General features: G+C 38.6%; 1 protein-coding gene across 1 annotated transcript in view; it reads left to right on the top strand.

Annotated features, from left to right (window-relative positions):
- Positions 1–22,261, top strand: part of g (adaptor-related protein complex 3, delta 1 subunit-like garnet) — a 580,467-nt gene that overhangs the window by 504,889 nt on the left and 53,317 nt on the right. The window contains exons 24-25 of the mRNA XM_067141336.2: positions 6,068–6,205; positions 7,512–7,688. Of these exons, the coding sequence (XP_066997437.1) occupies positions 6,068–6,205; positions 7,512–7,688 (315 nt within the window). The remainder of the gene's footprint in view (positions 1–6,067; positions 6,206–7,511; positions 7,689–22,261) is intronic.

Genomic DNA, 22,261 nt, shown 5'->3' on the forward strand with positions numbered 1-22,261 from the left:
ATTAGCCTACTCGGGTTTTGTTTATAGAATTTCAGCAGAAGGCAATCGTGGAGAGATAAAGTGACGGGAAGTGCTGTAAATTAAACTGTGTGATAGGGACTAGAAAGGTATTGCTCCAACAGGAGGTAGTGGGATTGTCACTCCTAGTTGTTCGGGTCCATATATCATTCCCGTGGTCATATGATTTTGTCTGAATTTCTAAGAGAAGAAATATTTCCTTCAGTGTCTGCTGCTATTCTCCTTTATTGAAACAGTGATTTATGGTAAATACATGTGCAACCTGCAAAAAACAATGCTGAAAGTGAAATCGAGTACAAGAACGATTCTTCAACAGTATGTAGAGGAATTTAAAAACATTTTCACTACCAATGGAAAAGTATTATTTTACCAACCATGTGGTAAAACATTAAGTGCAGATCAACTTTCTCAAGTAAATCAGCATTTGTCTGGAAATAAGCACATTGCAGCTGGTTCACATGTGCGTTTGTAACAATTACTAATAGATGAACTAGCTACTTCAAATGTAGGCCCATCCAAATACTACCAGTATTATTTAGATGCACCAGCATTCCCCTTGGCAAAATGAATAATCCGGGACTGAGATGTTTCCTACCAAAATACATTAATTTTCAGCGTCCAGAGGATTCCACATTATAGAAAATCTATCTCCCAAAATGTTACGAAGAAACTTAACAAAGAATTTAGGCAGTATATTATAGCGAAAAACTGTGGGTGAGCATTGACGAAACCACTGATTCAAATGGCAGAAAAGTAGGAAATATTGTAGTTAGTGTGTTGAAGAATGAGAAAACTGGTTGTGAACATTCTCATTTCCTAGTGTGTACAAAAATTTTTTTTTTAAATTCCTGCTGCAAACCGTGTCACTGTAGGTTGTTTAATGAAGTCGTGCACTTACCTTTGGCCAAAAGGTGTAAAAATATGACAGTGTATCGCTTCTACTTAATGATAGTGCAGCTTACATGAAAAAAGCAGCCGAAGGCCTTCCTGTGAGCTTTCCGAAAATGATACACGTAACTTGGGTAGTTCATGCTATACACAAGTTATATGAAACTGTACAGGCTCAGTATCCTAAAGTGGACAAATTTGTATCTAATGTCAAAAAAGTCTTTATAAAAGCACACTCAAGAATCGATCTGTTTAAAGACAAAAAAACCCTGGTCTTGCGCTTCTTCCTTTGCCTAGTGTCATGCGGTGAGGTTACCTGGCTTAGTGCTATGGTATACTCCACAGACAGTTTTGAAAGTTACGCATCCATAGTGAATCCTCTGAATAAAAACGACACATCGTTTATTGAAATTCTTCAAGTATTACTGAAAGACAGCTCTTTGAAATGATTCGGCATTTATACCTGCTATTCTAAAATTGATAAATCCGTTCACCTGTTGTCTGAAACAGTGAAGAAAGTGCATGCTATTGAAAATAAATTAGATTCACTCGTGGCTTCTCAGGTACTGGGACTGTCAAAGGTCAAATACCAAAATTTGTTCTGAAAAAACGGAGGGTTTTACAAAATGTGTGAAGTTTCAAATATATTGGAGTGTGCTCATGTTAGTGAAATTGACGCCATTAGTGTAGGTTACATTCCTCTCTTTAACTATGCACGTCTGATGTCCTGTGATATGGAGCGATCGCTTTCACAGTATAAGGCGTTCTTCAGAGATAATCGGCATGCATTAGTGATGGACAATTTGGAGTCTTCTAGCAGCTAATATTCCAGTGTGTGATTGGTGAGTGCAAACTGGTACAATTTTTTCAAATATGATAGGTTGCTTTTGTCAATGGCGTAAGGTGAACACATTCATTGCCCCAGCTGCAAAAATATTTTTTAAATATAAGCAATCTTAGTCCCCACTACTCTCTGTAAGGTCAACATTACCATTTTATAAGGCTGCATTTTTCGTGGAAAGGTCTACCTGAGAAAGGTCTTTCAAGAATATTTACAAGCGCACACTCACACATATTTCCAAATTGATATTCACGGCAGTGACGACACCATCATAATTTAATCTATAGCAGATTTTAAACAATGTACTTAGTTTCACCCAGTGATGCTTCATGATACAGTTATGGTTTTCACAAAAATACACTGGGACTATTTGTTTATAACTCCAAAAGCCTACCTAAACTGAATCAGCAAAATTTAACTGGTATTTTACCGTCACTGAAGTTTTATAGTTCCACTTGCTTACTGAGTGTACGCGCATCAGCGACAAACAAGGAAAAATATTAGTCACGACGAACACACGTTATATTCATGAAGAATGCCAAGAACTCACGAAATCTTCACCTATAATCCAAGAAGAACACTACAAAAATTCACTACATACCACCATAGCAGACAACCAAATACAAAATTCTTCTACTTCACGCTTAACTCTGTGTTCATACTGGGCAACCTAAATATTGTTCTGCCGCTATCGGAAAACATATTCTACGTGTGCCATCAATGAATTGCTCAAAAAAACTTTATACATCCCGAAATCCAAAAATAAAATATATTCTTCTATATCACAATTGATTTCATAAACTGGCTCTATTTTTATTAGCAAGATGATGTGAAAGTGGCTATACTGTTAATATGTTGATATTTTTGTTGTAGTCTGTAGTGTGTGTGGCACTGAACACTTTTGAGTGTCAAGTATTAAAACTAACATACCTTACCTAATCTAGCTGACTTGTCGCCGTAAATTGCTGTCGAGGGAGGGCCCACAGCCCCACCCCACTCCCAGGACAAGGAAGCTTCAATTGCATACGTCAACCAAGCAACTTAAATTTCGCTGGGGTAGTTCTTTTTCGCGCCCGCAAGGAAACCCACATCGCTGGAGAACCTGAACTGCCGTAGTGCGAGCGGATTGTCGAGACAGCTTGGTTTAGATGTTCGCAGTTTTTTAATCTTTATAAAAAGCGTTCTAAGGAATAATCAGAAAATGTTAATACAAAGTTATTTACCCCAGCAGGCAGGGAAAGAGATAAGGACTACCGACAATAACACAAAAATATAAAACAGGTTTTGACATTTATTGTGAATTAACACATTTGACGACAACAACAAAATTTAATAAATCTTGATAAAATAAAAATTATTCTTCTCCGCTACTTTCCACTTTCTTTTTTCTGCACCAAATCTCCTTTATGTTGGTTGACATTATTCTGAAAAATATACACCTGGATTAGCCTACTCAAAATAAAATTTTTTTGTATGAGGACATCCTCTCCATAATGAATTATTCTTGACAAGTTAAATGAAAGTGAAATTAATCTGATTTCCTTTTATCTTGAATGTCAAATAACCATATTCATTCATCTCAACATCTATTTCAAATAAATCATTCCTTCCTTAAGTGTTGAATATAGCGTCATTTCAATTAATTAAACGAAAATCTTATCAAAATATTATTAAAAAATGTCTCCATTGGACTTAAATTTTGCACCATTGTGCCTATACAATAATTATTCCTCTCAATCTTCCTCTAGTATTTCGTCTGGTAAACATCGTCGGCTTTACAAATTTAAATGGTGAACAGAGTCCACAGAAATGATCCTTCCTTATTCTTTACCGTGTGATACTCTAAACTTTTCTTTCCTTAAATAACAAATAAAATTCATTAAAGGTTTAAATTTCAAAACGTTATGTCATCACAAACAACGATGCTGATAATCAAGACTCAACGTAGCGAACACGTGGTCTGGCCAAAATCATAGTCAAAGAAAATATTACAATGCACTGAAATAATATCATTCACACACACACACACACACACACACAGCATTCACACTATGGCACACGAGAATTATTTACACTATTTATAGCGAATTCTAGCCTTTGAATTTTAATTTTTGATTTTTAATCCTAAATATTGGAAATCTCTCGACGACGGTATCGGGCAAAGAAAAATTATTTTATGTCCCTTAGAAATGTGATGAAGTCTAGTTAATCACTTAATTAAAGAAGATGAAATCAACAATGTTGTTCATGGTAATATCGGCGGTTGATGCCTGAAGAAATTGTCGACCACAAAAATGCACGTAGAACAGGTCAAATATAAGCATTCGCCTTAATGGTTCATGAGTCACTACATTATTATTACTCAACAACACATCTACCGATTAACACGTGCTCCACTTGAAGAAATTACGTTCCACAAACGTATTCTCCAAATAAGACTCAATAAATGGATTCACAAGTCACAAACATACAGTAATAATCCATCACAAGTCAATAAATATAATAAAAGATCCGACGAGAATCTGCCATATTCCAGGCTCATATTCATCCTAATTGAGCACACATTAATATTATACACACAAAACCAAGCAATATTTAAACTCGTGACCCTTATTTATTTAACCCGAGATGAAAATTCATTATTATTATTATTATTATTATTATTATTATTATTATTATTAGATGTGCGAGATCTAAAATTCGCGGAAACTGGAATTCGACAATATGTCAGATGACACTAACATGCCTTAAATCACACATGAAGAAAATTTTACATAGAAATCCGGCGTAGCACAACATGCCGTAAATCTGTCCCACATGACTTCCAAAAAAATATTTTCAAAAAATTAAATTGTTAATTATCGCTGAGGACAATGATTTTTAAACACACTAGACTATTAAATGGGACAGCTAGAATAATCGTAGAAGACACTCACACGTTCTAGCTAAACTAATAGAGATCAAAATCATACACACACGAATGACAAAAACTACCATCTCCCATCGGAAAGAAGAGTGAAAATATTCAAATCTACTGCAAGACTAGAAGAAATCTTACCACTAATGAATAAGAAAACATTATTTCTACAAAGATGAACAGATAAACATTATTAAAGTGTACTTAAATGCATGATGTAACTGAATCTTCGCTGAGGATCTGGAACATGTGGTCAGTTATCTGCCTGGGGTTGCTATCTCCCCATGACGAAGAGTGCCTACATTTTTAGCAGGTCATTGTAGCGCCAGTATTCCAAATAAAGTTGTTGCAGGCTTCCTCTTTGCAATATGACAGCATCTTGAGACACTCGTTCCAACACGTGGCGATTTCTTCTCTCTTCTCGTTGAGTAGAGGCTGAAACTAACAAACAGTTATAAAATATGCTCCACACACACACACACACACACACACACACGCGCGCGCGCACGTGCGCGCGCGATGAAATTGATAGAAAAATACGTAACTTGTGGTGAAGAAAATCTGCCAAGCTCGTTGATTCAACTATAAACGAGGGATGGCTGGTTTTACTGTCAGGTAATTGCTTTAAGAAATAAGCATCTTGAAGTAGACAGTAGATATCGCTACAAAGTTCACAGCACGCCTAAGTCCGCAGCAGAGAGACGAACAGCAGAGTATCAGAGTACAGAACTGCAGAGAGCAGATTACAGAACAGCAGAGAGCGATTTTTCCGGAAACACTGGTTTTTATGCATATCCAGGGAAAGGGGCGTGGCACTATAATTGTCCGTAATTGGTAGACCTCTAGCGTTCATTTCTAGAAATTACTTCTGCTCGAGATCTCACATGTACAGGCCGCGTGTCTTGGTGACCTTGGCTCGCTCCATTCAATGTGTCACGTGGCCAGCTGATCGCTCCGCAGAGAAAAATCAATACATTTTCCCCTGCCAAAAAGACTGTTTTTTTTTTTTTTTTTTTTTTGACCTGCTGGGAGCTGTCTCTGTTATACAAGGCTGGAGAATATCGTCCGCGCTGATGAAATAAAGTCTTACACAGGCAAATACAATAAATGCTTATTGTAGGCCAAATTTTAAGGGGACAATACATTGTTGATATGACTGCAGGCTTAAAAGTGTACATTTAGAGTAGTAGCAGTAGGTAATAGATGATAAAGTTTTCGTACTTTTTCTCAAAATCAGTACAAGAGTACAGTAAAAGTGACCTGCTAGTGGCAGTATAACACTTCATAGGTCAAGATTTTTCTGTTTGAAATTAAAAGGACATAAAATGATTTTTAAGGAGGAGGAGCAGCTTGTGTTGATTATTGTTCTTGATGTTTGTAAAAATATTGTCTGGTGATTTCAGGACATTAATAGTCAATATGGTATAAAGTTACCATTCCAATTGCTGCCTTCATCCACAAATGAGGCTCACTTTGCATTCCAAGTAATGGAGGTAACCCAACCACAGAAGCTGCGAGGAACCTTAACATATATGGTGCAGGTAAGTTGTAAATTATAAGAAATGTTATCTTGCATTTTTTCTATTTCCTTAGGATCTATACATGGTGTTTCAATGAAGGCTTGCAAAAAATTAAGCAGGAACTAGCCAATGATCTACTGAACATTTTGATATGGGGAACCTTGGATCTGAGAAACCTGCTTAAGGAGATACGGTCTTAAACTTACTGTATGTATCTAACACTAATTGCTGTTTTTCAGATTTACAGCTAATTTGTACATTATTTTTGGTTAAATTATTTACAGATAATTTTTACATTTTACATTTAGATGTGATATTATTTACATTTATTACTTTACAGTACCATATCATTGACAAACCTGCATTAACTACCAATTACTGTAAATAATCATGAAAATGGTAATAGTAGTAGATATGTTTAGGACCATATCTCTTTAACACGTTGCTGAGTGAGTGTTCCTCACACTGCACATCCCCTGTGCCGGTCCATTTCCTGAACAACTCAATGCTAAAGCACATGCACAGAATCAAATGAGCCTGGCTTTACAAAACTTGCTCTGATTGTGATGAAATATACTGGAGACCTTCTGAAGGTCTCATAGTAATATTTTCTGATGTGCTAGATTCTGTAGCAATGAACTCGGTGAAGGAGCACACAGCAACTTGTACAGTTGTACCTCGTTTCACTGTCTTTGCCTTTACTGGATCATACTCCACACACTCTTGTAATACCAAACTTGCTTTCTTCAATGTCACTTGCATATTCCAAATACTTACCTGCATCTCTTCTCTTCATCCGCATACAGTCCAGTAAATATTTTGTCCGGATCTAAACACGTGGTCAGTCTGGAAAACACTATCTTGTGCACCACTTGGCTCTTTGAATGACATAAACATGAGGTCGGAAAACTTAGAAAATTAATCATAAAACAGAAGAAGAACAAAAAGTGAATGTAGCATGAAATAAACTAAACCTTCAGCACTAAGTTTCTATCAACCTTGCGCGCAAGTTAGTTTCAAAAGTTCCAACAGATGTCACCGAATGTACAAGTCTTGTGAACACGAGGTAACTCGGGACCCATCATCAACGTTCGGTCAGCTAAACCGGAGTAGACTCGGGTTCAGTCAGCAATGTGTTGAGCTGGCTTCCGTTGTAGGTACCCTTTTCAAAATGATCTGTACAGCATTCATTATACCCTGTTCAAGTTTTGCACCCTTTTACTGAAATGCCCTGCTTAATATATCCTGCAGTAGTTTAACCACCCTGTTGTGATGAAAATTCTTAGTCTGCAACTTTGTAATTTAGTGAACTTCTATGTTGCTGCAGAATTCTGATGGAGATTCTACTCATGAGAAATTGGACTTCTGGCTTACGATACCTTGTTCTGGTTTCATGGTTGGCCAATTGTCTCCAAGTGACAGCGTGACTGACTTATTATCAAATGGTCAGCTGAGTCACAGATATTCTGTGAATGTTACTGAAGTTACTCGGGACTTTTCTCAGGTTTGTCACTGTCAGCATTTTACTTTATAATATGTATTCTATTGTAAGCAGAGAAAGATGTGGGTTTTTTTTTTCAATTTTGTGTGGATAACTAGGTTGAAAACCAGTCTTTTTCCAGGATTATTATACTGTGTTCACATTATAAATGTATTGGCGTTCCAACTACTGTGCAGTAGCACGACAAAATAACATGGGTAGAACAAGCATTTGTACCTTCATAGCAGCGAGAAGGCTAAATGGTTGTGCTAGTATCGAGTATCCTCTCTCACTTCAATGCTACCAGTACTTGCGCAGCATGATCCATTGTGGCTGTTCTTCAGTTTCATGGCAAGCAGCGATCACCAAACTCTGCTATTCTGCATCCCCCTCTTATTGAAACGGCAGTCATGTTCCATTATCCTGAGCCAGGCATTATAGCAGAGTGGCATAGTCGCTGGCTTCTTGCCAAAGTGGCCAAAGGTACGTGATATTTTTAACTCAAATGAAACGTCCTTGTGGTTCGGATTCGATGTAAAACTGGAGGTCTCGTGCATATTACAATGATATAACCAGCCACATAAAACTACAAACTAGCTTGTTTGCTGGCTGTCATCATGTCAGTGGCTTCTTGATAAAAATGAACAGGGACATAACAAATGAGATACTGGCCCACCTGTCAGAATAAAAATTCCAGCCCCCTCAAATACAATTCCACATGCAAACTGCATTGTACATATGAATTTGACCCTGTTTTACCAACAGATGCCCTTCCTGATGCCAACCCTGTATGGAGGGATGTGATCACTATTGCTTGTTTCTGTGGAGATTTGTTGTGAGGTGTGTTGGCTGAATATGAAGAGGAAAATGTTGAGAAAACACAAATACCTGGTCCCCAGTCCAGAAGAATTGACTCTATTAAAATCCCCAACCCTGCTGGGACTGTGAACCGAAGGCCTCGACGCTGACCATACATGAGTCGGACAATGTAAAACCTATGAGTAACTTAACATAAATTTAATTACAGCAGACAGAAGTAATGCAATATATTATCAAAGGGATTATTCGTTATTGTAAGATTATTAAAAAATAATGTTTAATAGATTTTATTTGTCTGCCTCTGTGGTTTAACAACAAAGCTGCTAAACTGCCAACCATGAACCACTTAGATGTTCGTACTTTACTTTAATTGATTACTTTCTTCAGCTTCTACAGAACCATACTCTTTAACCGATAACATTGTCTCGGTTATAATAATTTACTTAAAGCACGTAAAAATTTACAAACAAAATTAAATCAAAAAACTGTTCAACCTTGCGTAGAGAGAACTCTTTCAAAACTGAGTTGTCTGATTGTTACTACATGTACTTATTGGCATTATACACTGTTGTCAAATAAATGTGTGAGAAACGTTCTGCGAAATATGTGCATAATACAATCTCAGGTTCACTACACATCAAAAAAGTATCATTTTCTATCTAAAATAGATATTTTGGTATTAATTTTCATTGCTGCGATTATTTTTAAATAATTTGGCGCAGGTCTTTTCTGAAGAACATGTTGCGGTGTTCCCAGAGATGGCAAGGGCAAGTATTTTTTACAGCTGTGCTGTGTTACACCTAACACAATAAACTGCTGCTAATATCAACCAAGTGGCAATTTCTCTACATACAAATGGTAAAATAATATATATGTTTCGACTGATTCTACAAATACCAATATAAATGGTCTGTTATTGGACATTATAAATTTTCCAGCTAACTCATTCCTGGTTGCCAACGTTTCACTCCAGTGTGCTAGGCTGGGCTCATCAGTTGGTACCTAGCACACCTACCAAGACACTGGCTAGTGCATACCGTGGAGGCCACTGTGTAGGCTAATTGTAGCCACCGGCAGTGCCAATGCACTATGAGAGACTTTGTCTCATTATCAAAAATCGATGCCTGCTTGGCCATCAGATGATATAGATGTTGAATCCCAAAAGGAATCTGAAATATTTGTTATAATACCAGTATAAATGGTCCGTTATTGGACATTATTTCTCCTATGCATGGACATGCAATCAACACCACACTGTAAAGTATGACATAAAAATAACAGGAACAGCCAACAAAAGAGCAGGATAAATACAGGTTGGAAAACACACCATAAACACTATGTTTTGAACCATTCATTGTGGTGCACATGATATGATTTGATCCCAGTCATGCTTTTCAGCACTAAATTCCTTTGCAAAAGAATACAAAATGATCTGATGTAATAAAACAGTGTTAAAGAACATATCATGGTTGGCAGGAAGCTGCACCTAAGCATATTCTGGCCTCTAATGCACTTAATAAGTTTTGGAACGATGCTCCTCACTTTTAATAATCGAATAACCTCCATCCAATTATTTAAATAATGGAATAATTGAATTAGTTTCAAATATCATTCATTTGTATCGCCTAGACTAATCTGATACATCATGAATAAAGTTTTTGGTTTAAGTGTGTTGGATGGATAATCAATAGGAATAAACGAATAGATGAACTCTTACAAAAAAAATTTTTTTAACCAAATGAATTTCCAAATGTTGAAACAAAATGAGTGAATGAACTGTCTTAACCTTTAATATCTGTAAAATGGAAGTTCCCTATTTAAGTAAATGCCGTCTTCTGACAACATAATGGAAGGGAACCCCAGTACTACCAATTGACAATTTCTTTTAACTAGCAGCAGGCAATATACCTACTTAAATTTTATGGAGAAGGGAAAAAACAAATTAGCTTTAATTCACTGATGATGATGATGATGATTAGATTGATGCTTACATGGCCTGTAATTGTAGAGTTAATAATAAGCTAATCATGTCTTCAGAAATAGTGATTGTAATTATACATCTCTCTTTCATTCTCTAACCATTAGTTTTCCCTGTGGGTTAGGGCAGTAGAATAACATCCACGGTATCCCCTGCCTGTTATTTATTTAGCTTATGGTACAAGTTAAGCTGCGCACAAATAGAGTAACGTGAAAGCAACAAATAATTTACTAAACAGAATAAATATACAAAGTCAAGGTAAAACATAAAATAGAAATCAAGGGAGATATATACAATACAGAAAAATAGAAAGAAAACCACAAAAATACAGAAATTATGTAAAATATAAATACATAATTTACCAAATGAAAACTAAACTAGGATGTCCAGTTGTTGCAGCCATTGAATAGCCATTGTTGAAGCTTTCCTGTGTCTTGGATAGTTCAGCGGCATTTGAAGGTGATGTGTCGAATTGTCTGGAATTCTTCACCACAGTCACAGCTTGGAGATGGTTGCAGGCCCCAAGATTGCATCGCAGAGCTGCTTCTTCCATGCTTAGTGCGCACTTGGTTTAGTGGGACCCACACACTCCGCTGGAGATTAAATCCGGGCGGGAGCTGTGTAGGGTCAAAGATCGATATCCATTCGTCGGGAGCCTTAGCAGTCCATTCTTCATTTCAAGTTTGCAGTCCACAGTGGTTTTCATTCATCAGTTTTTGACCAGCAGCAGAGAAGTGTGTCTGAATTTCAGTCGGGTTGAAGTGATTCTTTGGATGTCTTGATGAATTGGAAGTGATTTATTGACTTGTATTTCACTTGCTTCTCAGACGAGATTGTTTATGCGGCGTAGATCTGGAGGAAGGATGTGGCTAAGGACTGAAAGCCAGTGCAGTGGGGTTGTTTTGATGACACCGCTGATAATCCGCATTGTCTGATTCAGGGCGGTGTCAGTTTTCTTGGTGTGGGCGCTATTCAGCCAGACGGAAGAGCAGTATTCAGCTGTTGTATAAACCAGACTTAAGGCAGAAGTACGTTTTTTTTAAATTTCATAAGTTGCTTTACGTTGCACTGACACAGTGAGGTCTTATGGCGAGGATGGGACAGGAAGGGGCTAGGAGTGGGAGGGAAGCGGCCGTGGCCTTATTTAAGGTACAACTCCAGCATTTGCCTGGTGTGAAAATGGGAAACTACGGAGAACCATCTTCCGGGCTGCCGACAGTGGAGTTTGAACCCACTATCTCCTGAATACTGGATACTGGCGGCTCTTCAGCGACTGCAGCTATCGAGCTCGGTCAGAAGTACGTAAAGTTGCCGCTGTGGATCCCCATATGCTGGTAGATAGCTTAGATAAGATGTTTCTTGTACGTATGGCTGCAAGGTTTGAGAGATGTTTAATGTATGACAGTGTCCGGCCCACTGTTACACCGAGATATTTTGGGTTTGGGTGGTACAGTAAAATGCTTCAAGATGGTATGAGCCAATATATTACTCGGATGAAAGCAAGATGTTTCTGTTTTGGTTGTGCTGGGTGTCAGGTGCCACTTTTGAAAGAAATTTGTCAGTAAGCAGAGATATTTCGTTAGCGTGTCCTCAAGGCTGTGGAATGTTGTGTGTTGCATGGCTATGGAAATATCATCGGCATAGGCAAATTGTCTTGATACCGTTTCTGGGATGTCTGCGAGATGAAGACTGAATAACAATGGGGCTAATATGAAACCTTGCGGGAGTCCATTATTTAGTCTTTTTGGTTTGCTCAGGGTATTGTTCATGACCACTTGAATCATTCCATCTGAAAGCATGCGATTGATAAGATTCTAGTGTTTGTACTCTGTAAGGTTTTCAGGAGTTTATACATTAATCTGTCCCTCCATACAGTGTCAAAAGCAGCCATGAGATCTATGAATACTGCATCGCTCTTTAGCTTCTCTTCGAATCCAGCTTCAATGAATGTCGTAAGAGCAAGTACTTGGTCTTCGCAACTTCGTTCTGGTCTAATGCAAGCTTGTTCTGTGGGGGGATCTTGAAGATGACTGGACTGATTCTGTTGTAGATCAACCTTTCCAGTAGTTTGTAGGTTGAATTTAATAATGCTATGGGTCTATAGCTTTCGGGAGCATTTAACTCCGGTGGCAGGTGTCCTGTGTGTTGGATGGATGAAAAGAAGTCAGCAAGCCATTTTCTAGAGTTTTTACCACAGTGAACAAGGAACTCGTTATGGATTTTGTCAAAGCCTTGTGCATTTCCCATTTTGCAGCTTTGAAGAGCATATTTTAGATTTCCATCATTTCATCTGCGGTGAATGGTGGTGCTAGTTCCGTTATAGAGGACCATGATTTTCTTAGTTTTTGCAGGTCTCTTCCGATTGATTTGGAGTGTGCTTTGTCTGAGTTATGGACATCTGAATGATTCAGTCTGCTATTCTGTCTGGTTTGACTTCTTGAGGTGTTTGTGGTTTGTGGGAATGGCCTCATAGTTTCTTTAGAAGCCTCCAGGCTTTTTTACTTGAATGTGTAAAGTCTAGTTTCTCAACCGTTTTAGGCCATCATTTCCTTCTGTCATAATCCAGACTGCTAATGAGATCATCTGCAACTTCTTTCTGGCCCCTCTGTAGAAATTCTTGATACAGAAGCTCACTAATGTCGCTCCAACATTGTATGTACTTTCTTTCGAATGCCTCTGGGTATGTGTTTTTTGGCCGATGAGATTACCATCCTGACAAACTCCTGGTAGTTACCAGGGGTGTGAGCGATCCATTGGATATTGCTCTAGGTCTTGAGAAAATTGGTCCCAGTTGGCTTTGGAAAAATTCCATTGCAGGTGTGGTGAATTTTTAATGATTGATATCTGTATTCCTACTTCTAGGATGATGGGCCGATGTTGACTGTCTGGAAAGTTATCAACAATGTATCTGGTGGTCAGTAGAGGTAATCCTGCGTTGTCAGTCATGACAAAGCTCAGGTTTAGATTTGTTTCACATTTCCACTTGGCTGAACGGAATGTGCGTTTGTCTTAAGATCATACACGAAGTGCAGATTGTGTGCTTCGGCCCAGTTGATTACTTTAGTACCATGTGAATTTTCCTGTCTGTATCCCCAGTTGGTATGATGACCGTTGAAATTTCTGATGATGATTGCTGGATGTGAGGCGGTTGGCAGGAAACCTTCAGGCCATGATGCATTTGGTGACTTGTAAATGTATGTAATGCTGAAGTTACCCATTTTGATTGTTATTGCTGAGGAGTCATTGTGAGAGCTTATTTCAGTGAGTTGGGCATAAGGTATTGACTTTCGGACATAGGTAGCTGTGCCATAGTGGTCATGATAAGTGGCATGTATCATGTGATATCCAGGGATTGAACCACAGGTCTGCATTGCCCACATGCGTCTCCTGCAATGCAACAACATCTACTTCGTGCCCTCTAAGGATCTTATGTAATATTTTGCATTTGATCTGCTGATGCCCTCAATGTTGAGATGGCAAATACAGAGAGCTCCTCCAGGGAATCGAGCCTTTGAGCAAGCCTTTGTGCGGCTCTCAGAAGAGCCTTTGAATGTGTGTGCATATTGCTTCATCCGGGATAACCAATGCTGCAGAGTGCCCTGCCTGTCATAAAAGGCGATTAAAAGTGGCCCCAAGAGCTCCCTCTTACTATGTAAGACTATGTAAACAACTGATAGGCAATCTTCCATCTGGGCAACTGCCCGAAATGCATAGCAGTGGTGATTGATTGATTGATTGATTGATTGATTGATTGATTGATTGATTGATTGATTGATTGATTGATTGATTGATCTTGTGTTGGCAACCATGGGGTCCTTATCTGAGTTCAGGCATTGCTTCCATTCACGTGCCCAGCTTGTACTTTCATCTGTCCTAACTGACAGTACTTAATCAATTCGTATTCTTTTGACCCCAGCAGTATTAGGTTCCGGAGACCTTAAGTAGTCTCTCATTTTCACACCCTTCTTGGCCCTTGTCTTTCTTTGGCCGATACCTTCATTTATTGAAGCGTGACACCTTCCATTTTTCCCCTCTGATTAGTATTAATACAGGATGGTTACCCAGTTGTATTTCCTCTTAAAACAGTAACCACGAACAACTTTTCCTTCTAGACATGATATTTTATAGGCTTTTGGGCTTGTGCCGTGTCAAGAAAATGAGGTGAAATTCTTAACATTTCACAAAAAACTATTTCTTGTGGGGTGGGAATTTTTACGAACAGACGGACGGAGTGGCTATGGGAAGTCCACTTTCGCCCGTAGTGGCTAATTTCTTTATGGAGCATTTTGAGGAGGAGGCTATTGCTTCGGCGCCCGTCAAGCCTATGATATGGTGGAGGTATGTTGATGATGTATTTGTGATATGGACAGAAGGTCCTGAGAAACTTCATCTATTTCTAGACCATCTAAATCAGCAACATCCATCAATAAAATTCACTATGGAGATGGACTCGGGCGGGTGCCTTCCTTTCCTGGATGTTCTAGTAAGAAAGAAATCGGACGGCTCCTTAGGACATACTGTCTATCATAAGCCTACCCACACAAATCACTATCTTCATGCAGATTCTCACCACCATCCAACACAAAAACAAGGCATCCTCACGACACTCGCCAAGAGAGCAAGACGAATTTGTGAGCCATCACATATCCAGATGGAGATGGACACGCTCAAAGTCGCGTTTAAGGGTAATGGTTACAGCGATTTGCAGATTCATAGAGCCCTACATCCCAGAGAAACGATCAAGCAAATCTCACAGAAGGAAGGAGTGAAGGGAACTGCCTACTTGCCTTACATTCACAACACCACAGATCGAATTTCCAAGGTCCTCCACAAACACAATATAAAAACAGTGTTTGGCACCGCCACTAAAATTGCCCACAGTCTGAGTAAAACCAAAGACAAATTGTCCCCTCTTTTACATCCTGGGGTATACGAAATTCCCCGTACATGCGGTAAAGTTTACATCGGCCAAACATGCCTTTCCATTGGTACCCGTATCAAAGAACATGGACGTAATATTCGTCTCGTCCAACCTGACAAATCGGCAATAGCTGAGCACACTCTATAGTCAGGTCATGATGTCTTGTTCCAAGATGCTCGAGCTCTTACCCACACTAGACACTACAGGTCCAGGATTATATGGGAAGCTGTGGAAATACGTAGAAATCCTAACAATTTCAACATGGACGCCAGCTATCAATTAAGTAATACCTGGTTGCCAGCCATAAAGAATTTACGTAGGTAGTTCCCTTCCCTGCCCCTTCACTATTGTTATTTCGTCTCGGTGTTTTCCAAATTCGTATGTTCCTCGTCGCCAGATGTTTCATTCCAGGCTTATGTCTATGTCTTACACCTGTCATGTTACGCAAACACGTTATGTGCATCGCTTAGTCTGATTGTGATGGTTTGGTCAGCTTCCGCTTCGAACACTAGCGTTGTGCCATGTCCTGGGGTCCATCTGGTGGTGAATGAACGTACCATTTCCACTTCTACTTCTATTATAACGTTCCAAATTCAAAAGTGTCATTGTTTAAGAAGCCTTTCTCGTGGACAGTCGAGAATTCTTCCGAGGACACAGAGCACAGTTTTCTACGAAACGTTAAGAATTTCACCTTATTTTCTTGACACGGCACAAGCCCAAAAGCCTATACAATATCATGTGTATAAGTACGGGCCGTGAAAGCATTAGTGGAAACTTTTCCTTCATTGTTTTCAACCCTTATTGATTTGTATTGATCCTTTACACATTTTCTTGGCTGGGGAAAGAATCACTATCACAAAATATCATCATCATCATCATCATCATCATCATTGTTGCCAACCCTAGCGATCTGGAGTCTTTCTGAAGTCATTTAGCCAGGCTGAGTGGCTCAGACGGTTGAGTCGCTGGTCTTTTGACCCTAACTTGGGAGGTTCGATCCTGGCTCAAATACGTGAGCCTCATGTCTGTAGATTTACTGGCATGTAAAAGAACTTCTGTGGAACTAAATTCCAGCACCTCGGTGTCTCCAAAAGCTGTTCAGGTAGTTAGTGGGATGTAAAGCCAATAACATTATTATTTTTTATTATTATTATTATTATTATTATTATTATTATTATTATTATTATTATTATTCATTTAGTGACAATTTCATATATAGCAACTAGCGACTTTGTCATTTAGAGAAAATTCTGGCGAATTCTAATTTATGATTTAGTAAATTTGGTGAGCCATACAGTCAACAGTAGCATTATGCTTCACGTGGGCAAGTTATGCAATATGTTAATCTATGCATTTTAAGTAATGGCATCGGAGTGCATGACTTATTCATATATGTGGAGCATAAGTTTGTATTAATTTTGGAAGGCTTATCAGACACAGATCCTCCCACCCACACACTTCCTGTACAGGAATGGAGATAGTTTCCCTGTGATGAGTTGATTTCAACATTTGGGTCACTTTTTATTCGATTATTTCAAAAGCATTCACTATTTGAATTCTTCCTTCATTTGAATGGAGTTTTGAATGAATAATTGAAAAATAATCAAATCAAATGAAATAATCAAATTAGCAATTATTTTGTATTTGATTATCCCATCACTAGGTGGTACCTATTCTTGCTTATCTTAGTTTGCTGGTACCAATGTGAAAATCTACCACAATTTCCTTACCCTCCTTCTTCCCTTCTACTTTTCTCCACATGCCTAACAATGGAGTCTCGCATGATGACAGCCTCAGTCCTCACCATCTCATTAGATCCTCTCCTCTCCTGGTCTCCCTTATCTTCTCCGATAGCTGCAGTGTATACTTCCTCCTCTCTTATCTCCCTCTCATGACCTTGGTGCCACCTCCCTCTTCATATCCTCTATCCTACATTTCCTTTTCCTACCTTTACTTTTCCTCTTACTTCCCCCCTCCTGTCTAACACTTCCCAGTTCCTCCTCTTCCCTCTGTTATTCTATCTGCAGTGACTCGTGAAGATTCCTCACAGATACCTCTCCTGAATTCTTCCCCAGACTAGACCACTTGGCCCTCAATTTCCTTTCCCTTAAAACATTAGCCCACCTATCATCTATCTTCCACAACTTCTACCCTTCCTTCACCTACTTCCTGTCTTCCAACTATAGCCCGTGCATTGTTTGAGGGAGACCTACCTTCATTCCTGTTCTCCATTAGAATCATAATTATCTCCCTCGAACACTGTCTTGCCTGCTGATGCCCACAGTCCTTGCACCTCCTTTCCTCAGCCATCTTTAATCTTCTTCATGGAAATATGAAGCATTATTTAAAAAATAAAATGTGTACTGTGAATTAAAAATCTCAAAGGAAAGAAATGTATAGTACACCAGGATTACAAAACAATAAAGTAAGCAGGATACTACGGAGAGTTGCCCCAGTTAAGTTTGGACGATTTTGACGTACCTTTTGTCCTAGCAGATTTTTTTTTTTTTTTTTTTCTCCAGACCCAGTTGTGCTCGATGTGATAGTTGCGGGCACGGACTATTGCCCTACATCTCAATTTCCACTGTGAAGACTTCGACGGAGTACAGGAACAGGGATATTGCCCCATACCTCCTTGCACACTTTCCAAAGACACTCATTAGTGGTCGGGTGTCCAGAAGAAAGTCCTCTCTTCAGGAGACCAAAGGCACAGAAGTCCATCGGCGAGGCATCCAGGGATTTGACGGGGATGTCACTAAATGGTATGACGCAGACACCCATCTCTGCTTCTTTTCTCTCATAGTAGGTTGCTGATGATCTGACAGTATGATTGGATGCTTTATCCGTGTGGATTCCAACATTTGAAGCATCCTCACCGTACAGCCGAGGGATATCTTCGTCGAAATAGGGGGCCGTGATATTCTTCTGGAAGTAGGTAGTATTGATCTTCAAATTTTTCGGCACTCCGAGGGTTCTGAGAGTACCCCAGATACAATATCCTGCCACTACCATGAACCTCCTAGCAAACTTTACTTTGTTTCCCTTGAAGTTTGAGTGCCCCTTTTGTCTTTTTCGGCTACAGTAAATTGTTACATGTTATAAATCTCATTTTTGGTCCGTATTGAAAATTTATAGTTCAAAAACAATAAAGGCGATCTTTAATCCACCTTTTCAATACATTAATTTCAATTTATAGTGGTTACATAAACATACTATCAGTTAAATGGGACATGTTTCGCCCTCAATTCAGGGCATCTTCAGCCTAAAAACAGTTGAGGGTGAAACATGTCCCATTTAACTGATAGTATGTTTATGTAACCACTATAAATTGAAATTAATGTATTGAATAGGTGGATTAAAGATCGCTTTTATTGTTTTTGAACTACAGTAAATTGCTCGGGGCTTGTTTGTGTCATCCAAACAAACCATAGCTTCATCCAGGTTAACAACCAACTGCCATTTATCCCCTGCTAGGCAGTTTTTGTAAATTTTCTGGCATTAGTGAACTGTGCTTTAACGTGCCTTGCTTTCAAAGCATGTCCACGTGCCTTATGTCGCTTTACCAGGTTCAGATCTTCTTTACTTATACGGTAGACTGTACCTTTAGATTTACTTTTATAGCTGGCAAAGGGCCTATGAGTTGGTGGATTTTCCTTCAGGACAGCAGCCTTTGCCTTCTAAATGATGTCTGGAGTCCTGAAGGGTCGAACTCTCTTATGCGGCAGTTTTTTTGAAGTTGTTGTTTCTGGTGGGAAACCATTCTGATGTAGCCATTAATGCTTTCACAGCCCGTACTTATAGACATGATATTGTATAGGCTTTTGGGCTTGTGCCGTGTCAAGAAAATAAGGTGAAATTCTTAACGTTTCGCAGAAAACTGTGCTCTGCATCCTCAGAAGAATTCTCGACTGTCCACGAGAAAGGCTTTTTAAACAATTTAAGGCTTCTTAAACAATTTTAGAAGCCTTTCTCGTGGACAGTCAAGAATTCTTCTGAGGACGCAGAGCAGTTTTCTGCGAAACATTAAGAATTTCACCTTATTTTCTTGACACGGCACAAGCCCAAAAGCCTATATAATATCATTCTGATGTAATATAATCACATTGCGTAAAGAGGACTTTCTAGTGTTGAGACCTTCCATTTTACACTGTTGTACAATCCTTGGTAATGAGAAATTAGCATCAGAAAAGCCAATCAATGTAGCCTTGCCATATATCTGCATTTCGGCAGGCCATGAGGTAACGGTAGTATGAAAAGACTGTACAGGACACTTCTCTAAATCACACTGACCAGACAGAACAAAAACAAAATGCCTTGCAACTGCTTCCGGGAGCTTAAGGTCTCGTCCTGTATTAACTGGGGCAGCCCTCCGTAAATAATAAAATAACTACACTACAGTACTACCCAGGCATATCCTAATTATAAAATAATATGAATAGCTGGGTAACTAAAACTGTTCAAATGGAGTTTAAACTAAATACATAGATACGCCTGCTGCCGCTACCGCCACCACCAACCAAACAGAAATTAAAACTTCCTTGAAGTTAAATGCTGAAATATCAGAAGAATTACACACCCATAAAGCAAGATACTGTCTAATAAAATAAATACAGTTCTAAACTGCACTTATGCAAAACCTAATTACATCACGTTAACACAATAGAACTGAAGTTATAACATAATACTTAAATGCATCACAGTAATGACAAGAAAAATACGTAGCAGTAACAGTTAATGAAATACTGTAGGGACCCCTTTCTCCAGTGCAAGCTGAAAAAAACATAAGCCTCACTATTCCCTTATTCTGCCTGAAATATTTACAGTGGTTGAGCATGTCCTCTCTTTCCTCAAATGCCAGATAAGATTTGAGGAAACTACGGTTCTGACTACCAGCCAACAGTATAATGTTCATCTCTGCCAAAAAGCTGTTGAATTAATGAAACACGACTATTTCAACAAGCAAGAGAAAGAGGTACTGAGCAGCAGCATTTTCTGATTGTTGCTTTCCAGGAGACGGCAGAAGAAAGGCTACACTGGATCACACCAATCTGAGAAACAGGCATGCCAATACTAGAATTGCCATGTAATTCTTCATGCTACTGTAAAGGTATTGGCACTTGCCTTGCCTGTGTCTTACTAAGGTCTACAGCACAGTTGGTTGAAACATCAACATATTTACTATATCAACACCAGCTGATATCCTGGAAGAAGGCCTTAACCAAATGCCATTGGCAGAAGAAGCCTTCGTCAGTATAAACATAAATAGACAGTTGTATCTCACTGAATAAATTATAAATGATAGTTTATTCCACACTTTTTTTAAAAGTATTTTCATTCCTGAGATTGAGCTGCTATATAACATTAAAAAGAATTCTTTCTTTCATCCATATAATTTTGTTATACAAGGAAAGAAAAATAGTATGAAGAGAAGCCGTGATTATTTTGCATGTTATAAAAGAACCCTCCTGGCATTTCATTGGATGGGACATATATTGGTAAGTCCATGGTGTTGTTTGTGATGGTTGGAATTTGTAATCGGAAATAGTTCTTGGTTCTTGATCCTCACTTGAAGGTTTGATGGTTTAAGATCTCCATTTACTAACTCTTGGGGATGGATCTCTTTCATATCTAGTTACAGCAAATCTGATAAACTGGAGTGTATCTTTTGATTTTGTAAAATTTATAGTTCTGTTCTGCCTGGAAACTTGGTGAGCTGGAAACTTTGTAATGTGGTTTTCTTCTCTAAAGCTTAAAAGTAATAAAGTCAAAGTGCTATATTCGACAGATTTATATGTGCCCCTAATTCTGAATATTCTACAAATTTATATTACATGTATTGTGTTTTTGACCACCTGACTGTTATGCAGTGAAAATGTCAGAATTCCAGGCTACTTGAAAAGAGTGGGAAATAAGTCTATAACAGGGATGCAAAGAATGTGGTATATAAGGTTTTAATTACATTCAGAGTGCACTCCTTTCTATTGTACACTACGAAAAATCAATGGGAAAAGCAAAGAACACACTTTCATGTGTTACAGCAAATAGAATAGCTACTCCCTTTCATGTCGTGATATATTCACAAATGATCCCCGAAGGTACACAATTTCAACGGTGCATTTACGAAAACCGTACTATATGTTGGAATACAAGATCTCATTGCCGATCACTGATAGTTTTAAATAGATTTACTTGATATTTTAATGGAGTGACATGATCTTCTTACACGTCACGGTATTATTCATTTATCTATATCACCGTATTAGCACCAAGCCTCTTGGAGAATATAGTTTTTACTAAGCAACTATTAGTTGCCATCAGGACATAGTATTTTTGGCCTCTTCTCACCTTTAAGGGAGTACCGGTGGTGTACAATATAGAGGTTAGCTCTACTGAATCTTAACACTCTGTCTGAAAACTCAACTTTCAGGTGGATGAATCTTCCCAACTAGGTTTGAATCTGAAAAGATTGCAGTGTGATAACTGCTCTGTTAAGTAGAACACTTCGACTGATACCTAGATCATACTGAGGAAGTTACTTACGCGGTACGGGTCAAGTAGCTCTAGGTTACATTCGGGAGATGGTGGAGTCAAACCCCACTGTTGCTAGCTCTGAAGATGGTTTTCTGTGGTCCTGGGTCTGCACCTTAATTAAAACCACAGCACTACTGTCCCAATTCTAGCTCTTCCCTATCATTGCCAAAAACCCATATAAGTTGGTGCAACATTTAGCAAATTGAAAAAAAAAATCCAACTAACCACCTAAATCATCTGATGATTTTTCCGATTTCTGGCATTGAATGTGGTATTCTATACTCATGATAAAACCCCTAGTAGTAAGCTGATAGAAAGAATAAATCCTGCAATGATTGCCTGGTCATT

Source organism: Anabrus simplex, chromosome 2 (genome assembly GCF_040414725.1).
Source record: "Anabrus simplex isolate iqAnaSimp1 chromosome 2, ASM4041472v1, whole genome shotgun sequence".
NCBI classification, from domain to species: domain Eukaryota; kingdom Metazoa; phylum Arthropoda; class Insecta; order Orthoptera; family Tettigoniidae; genus Anabrus; species Anabrus simplex.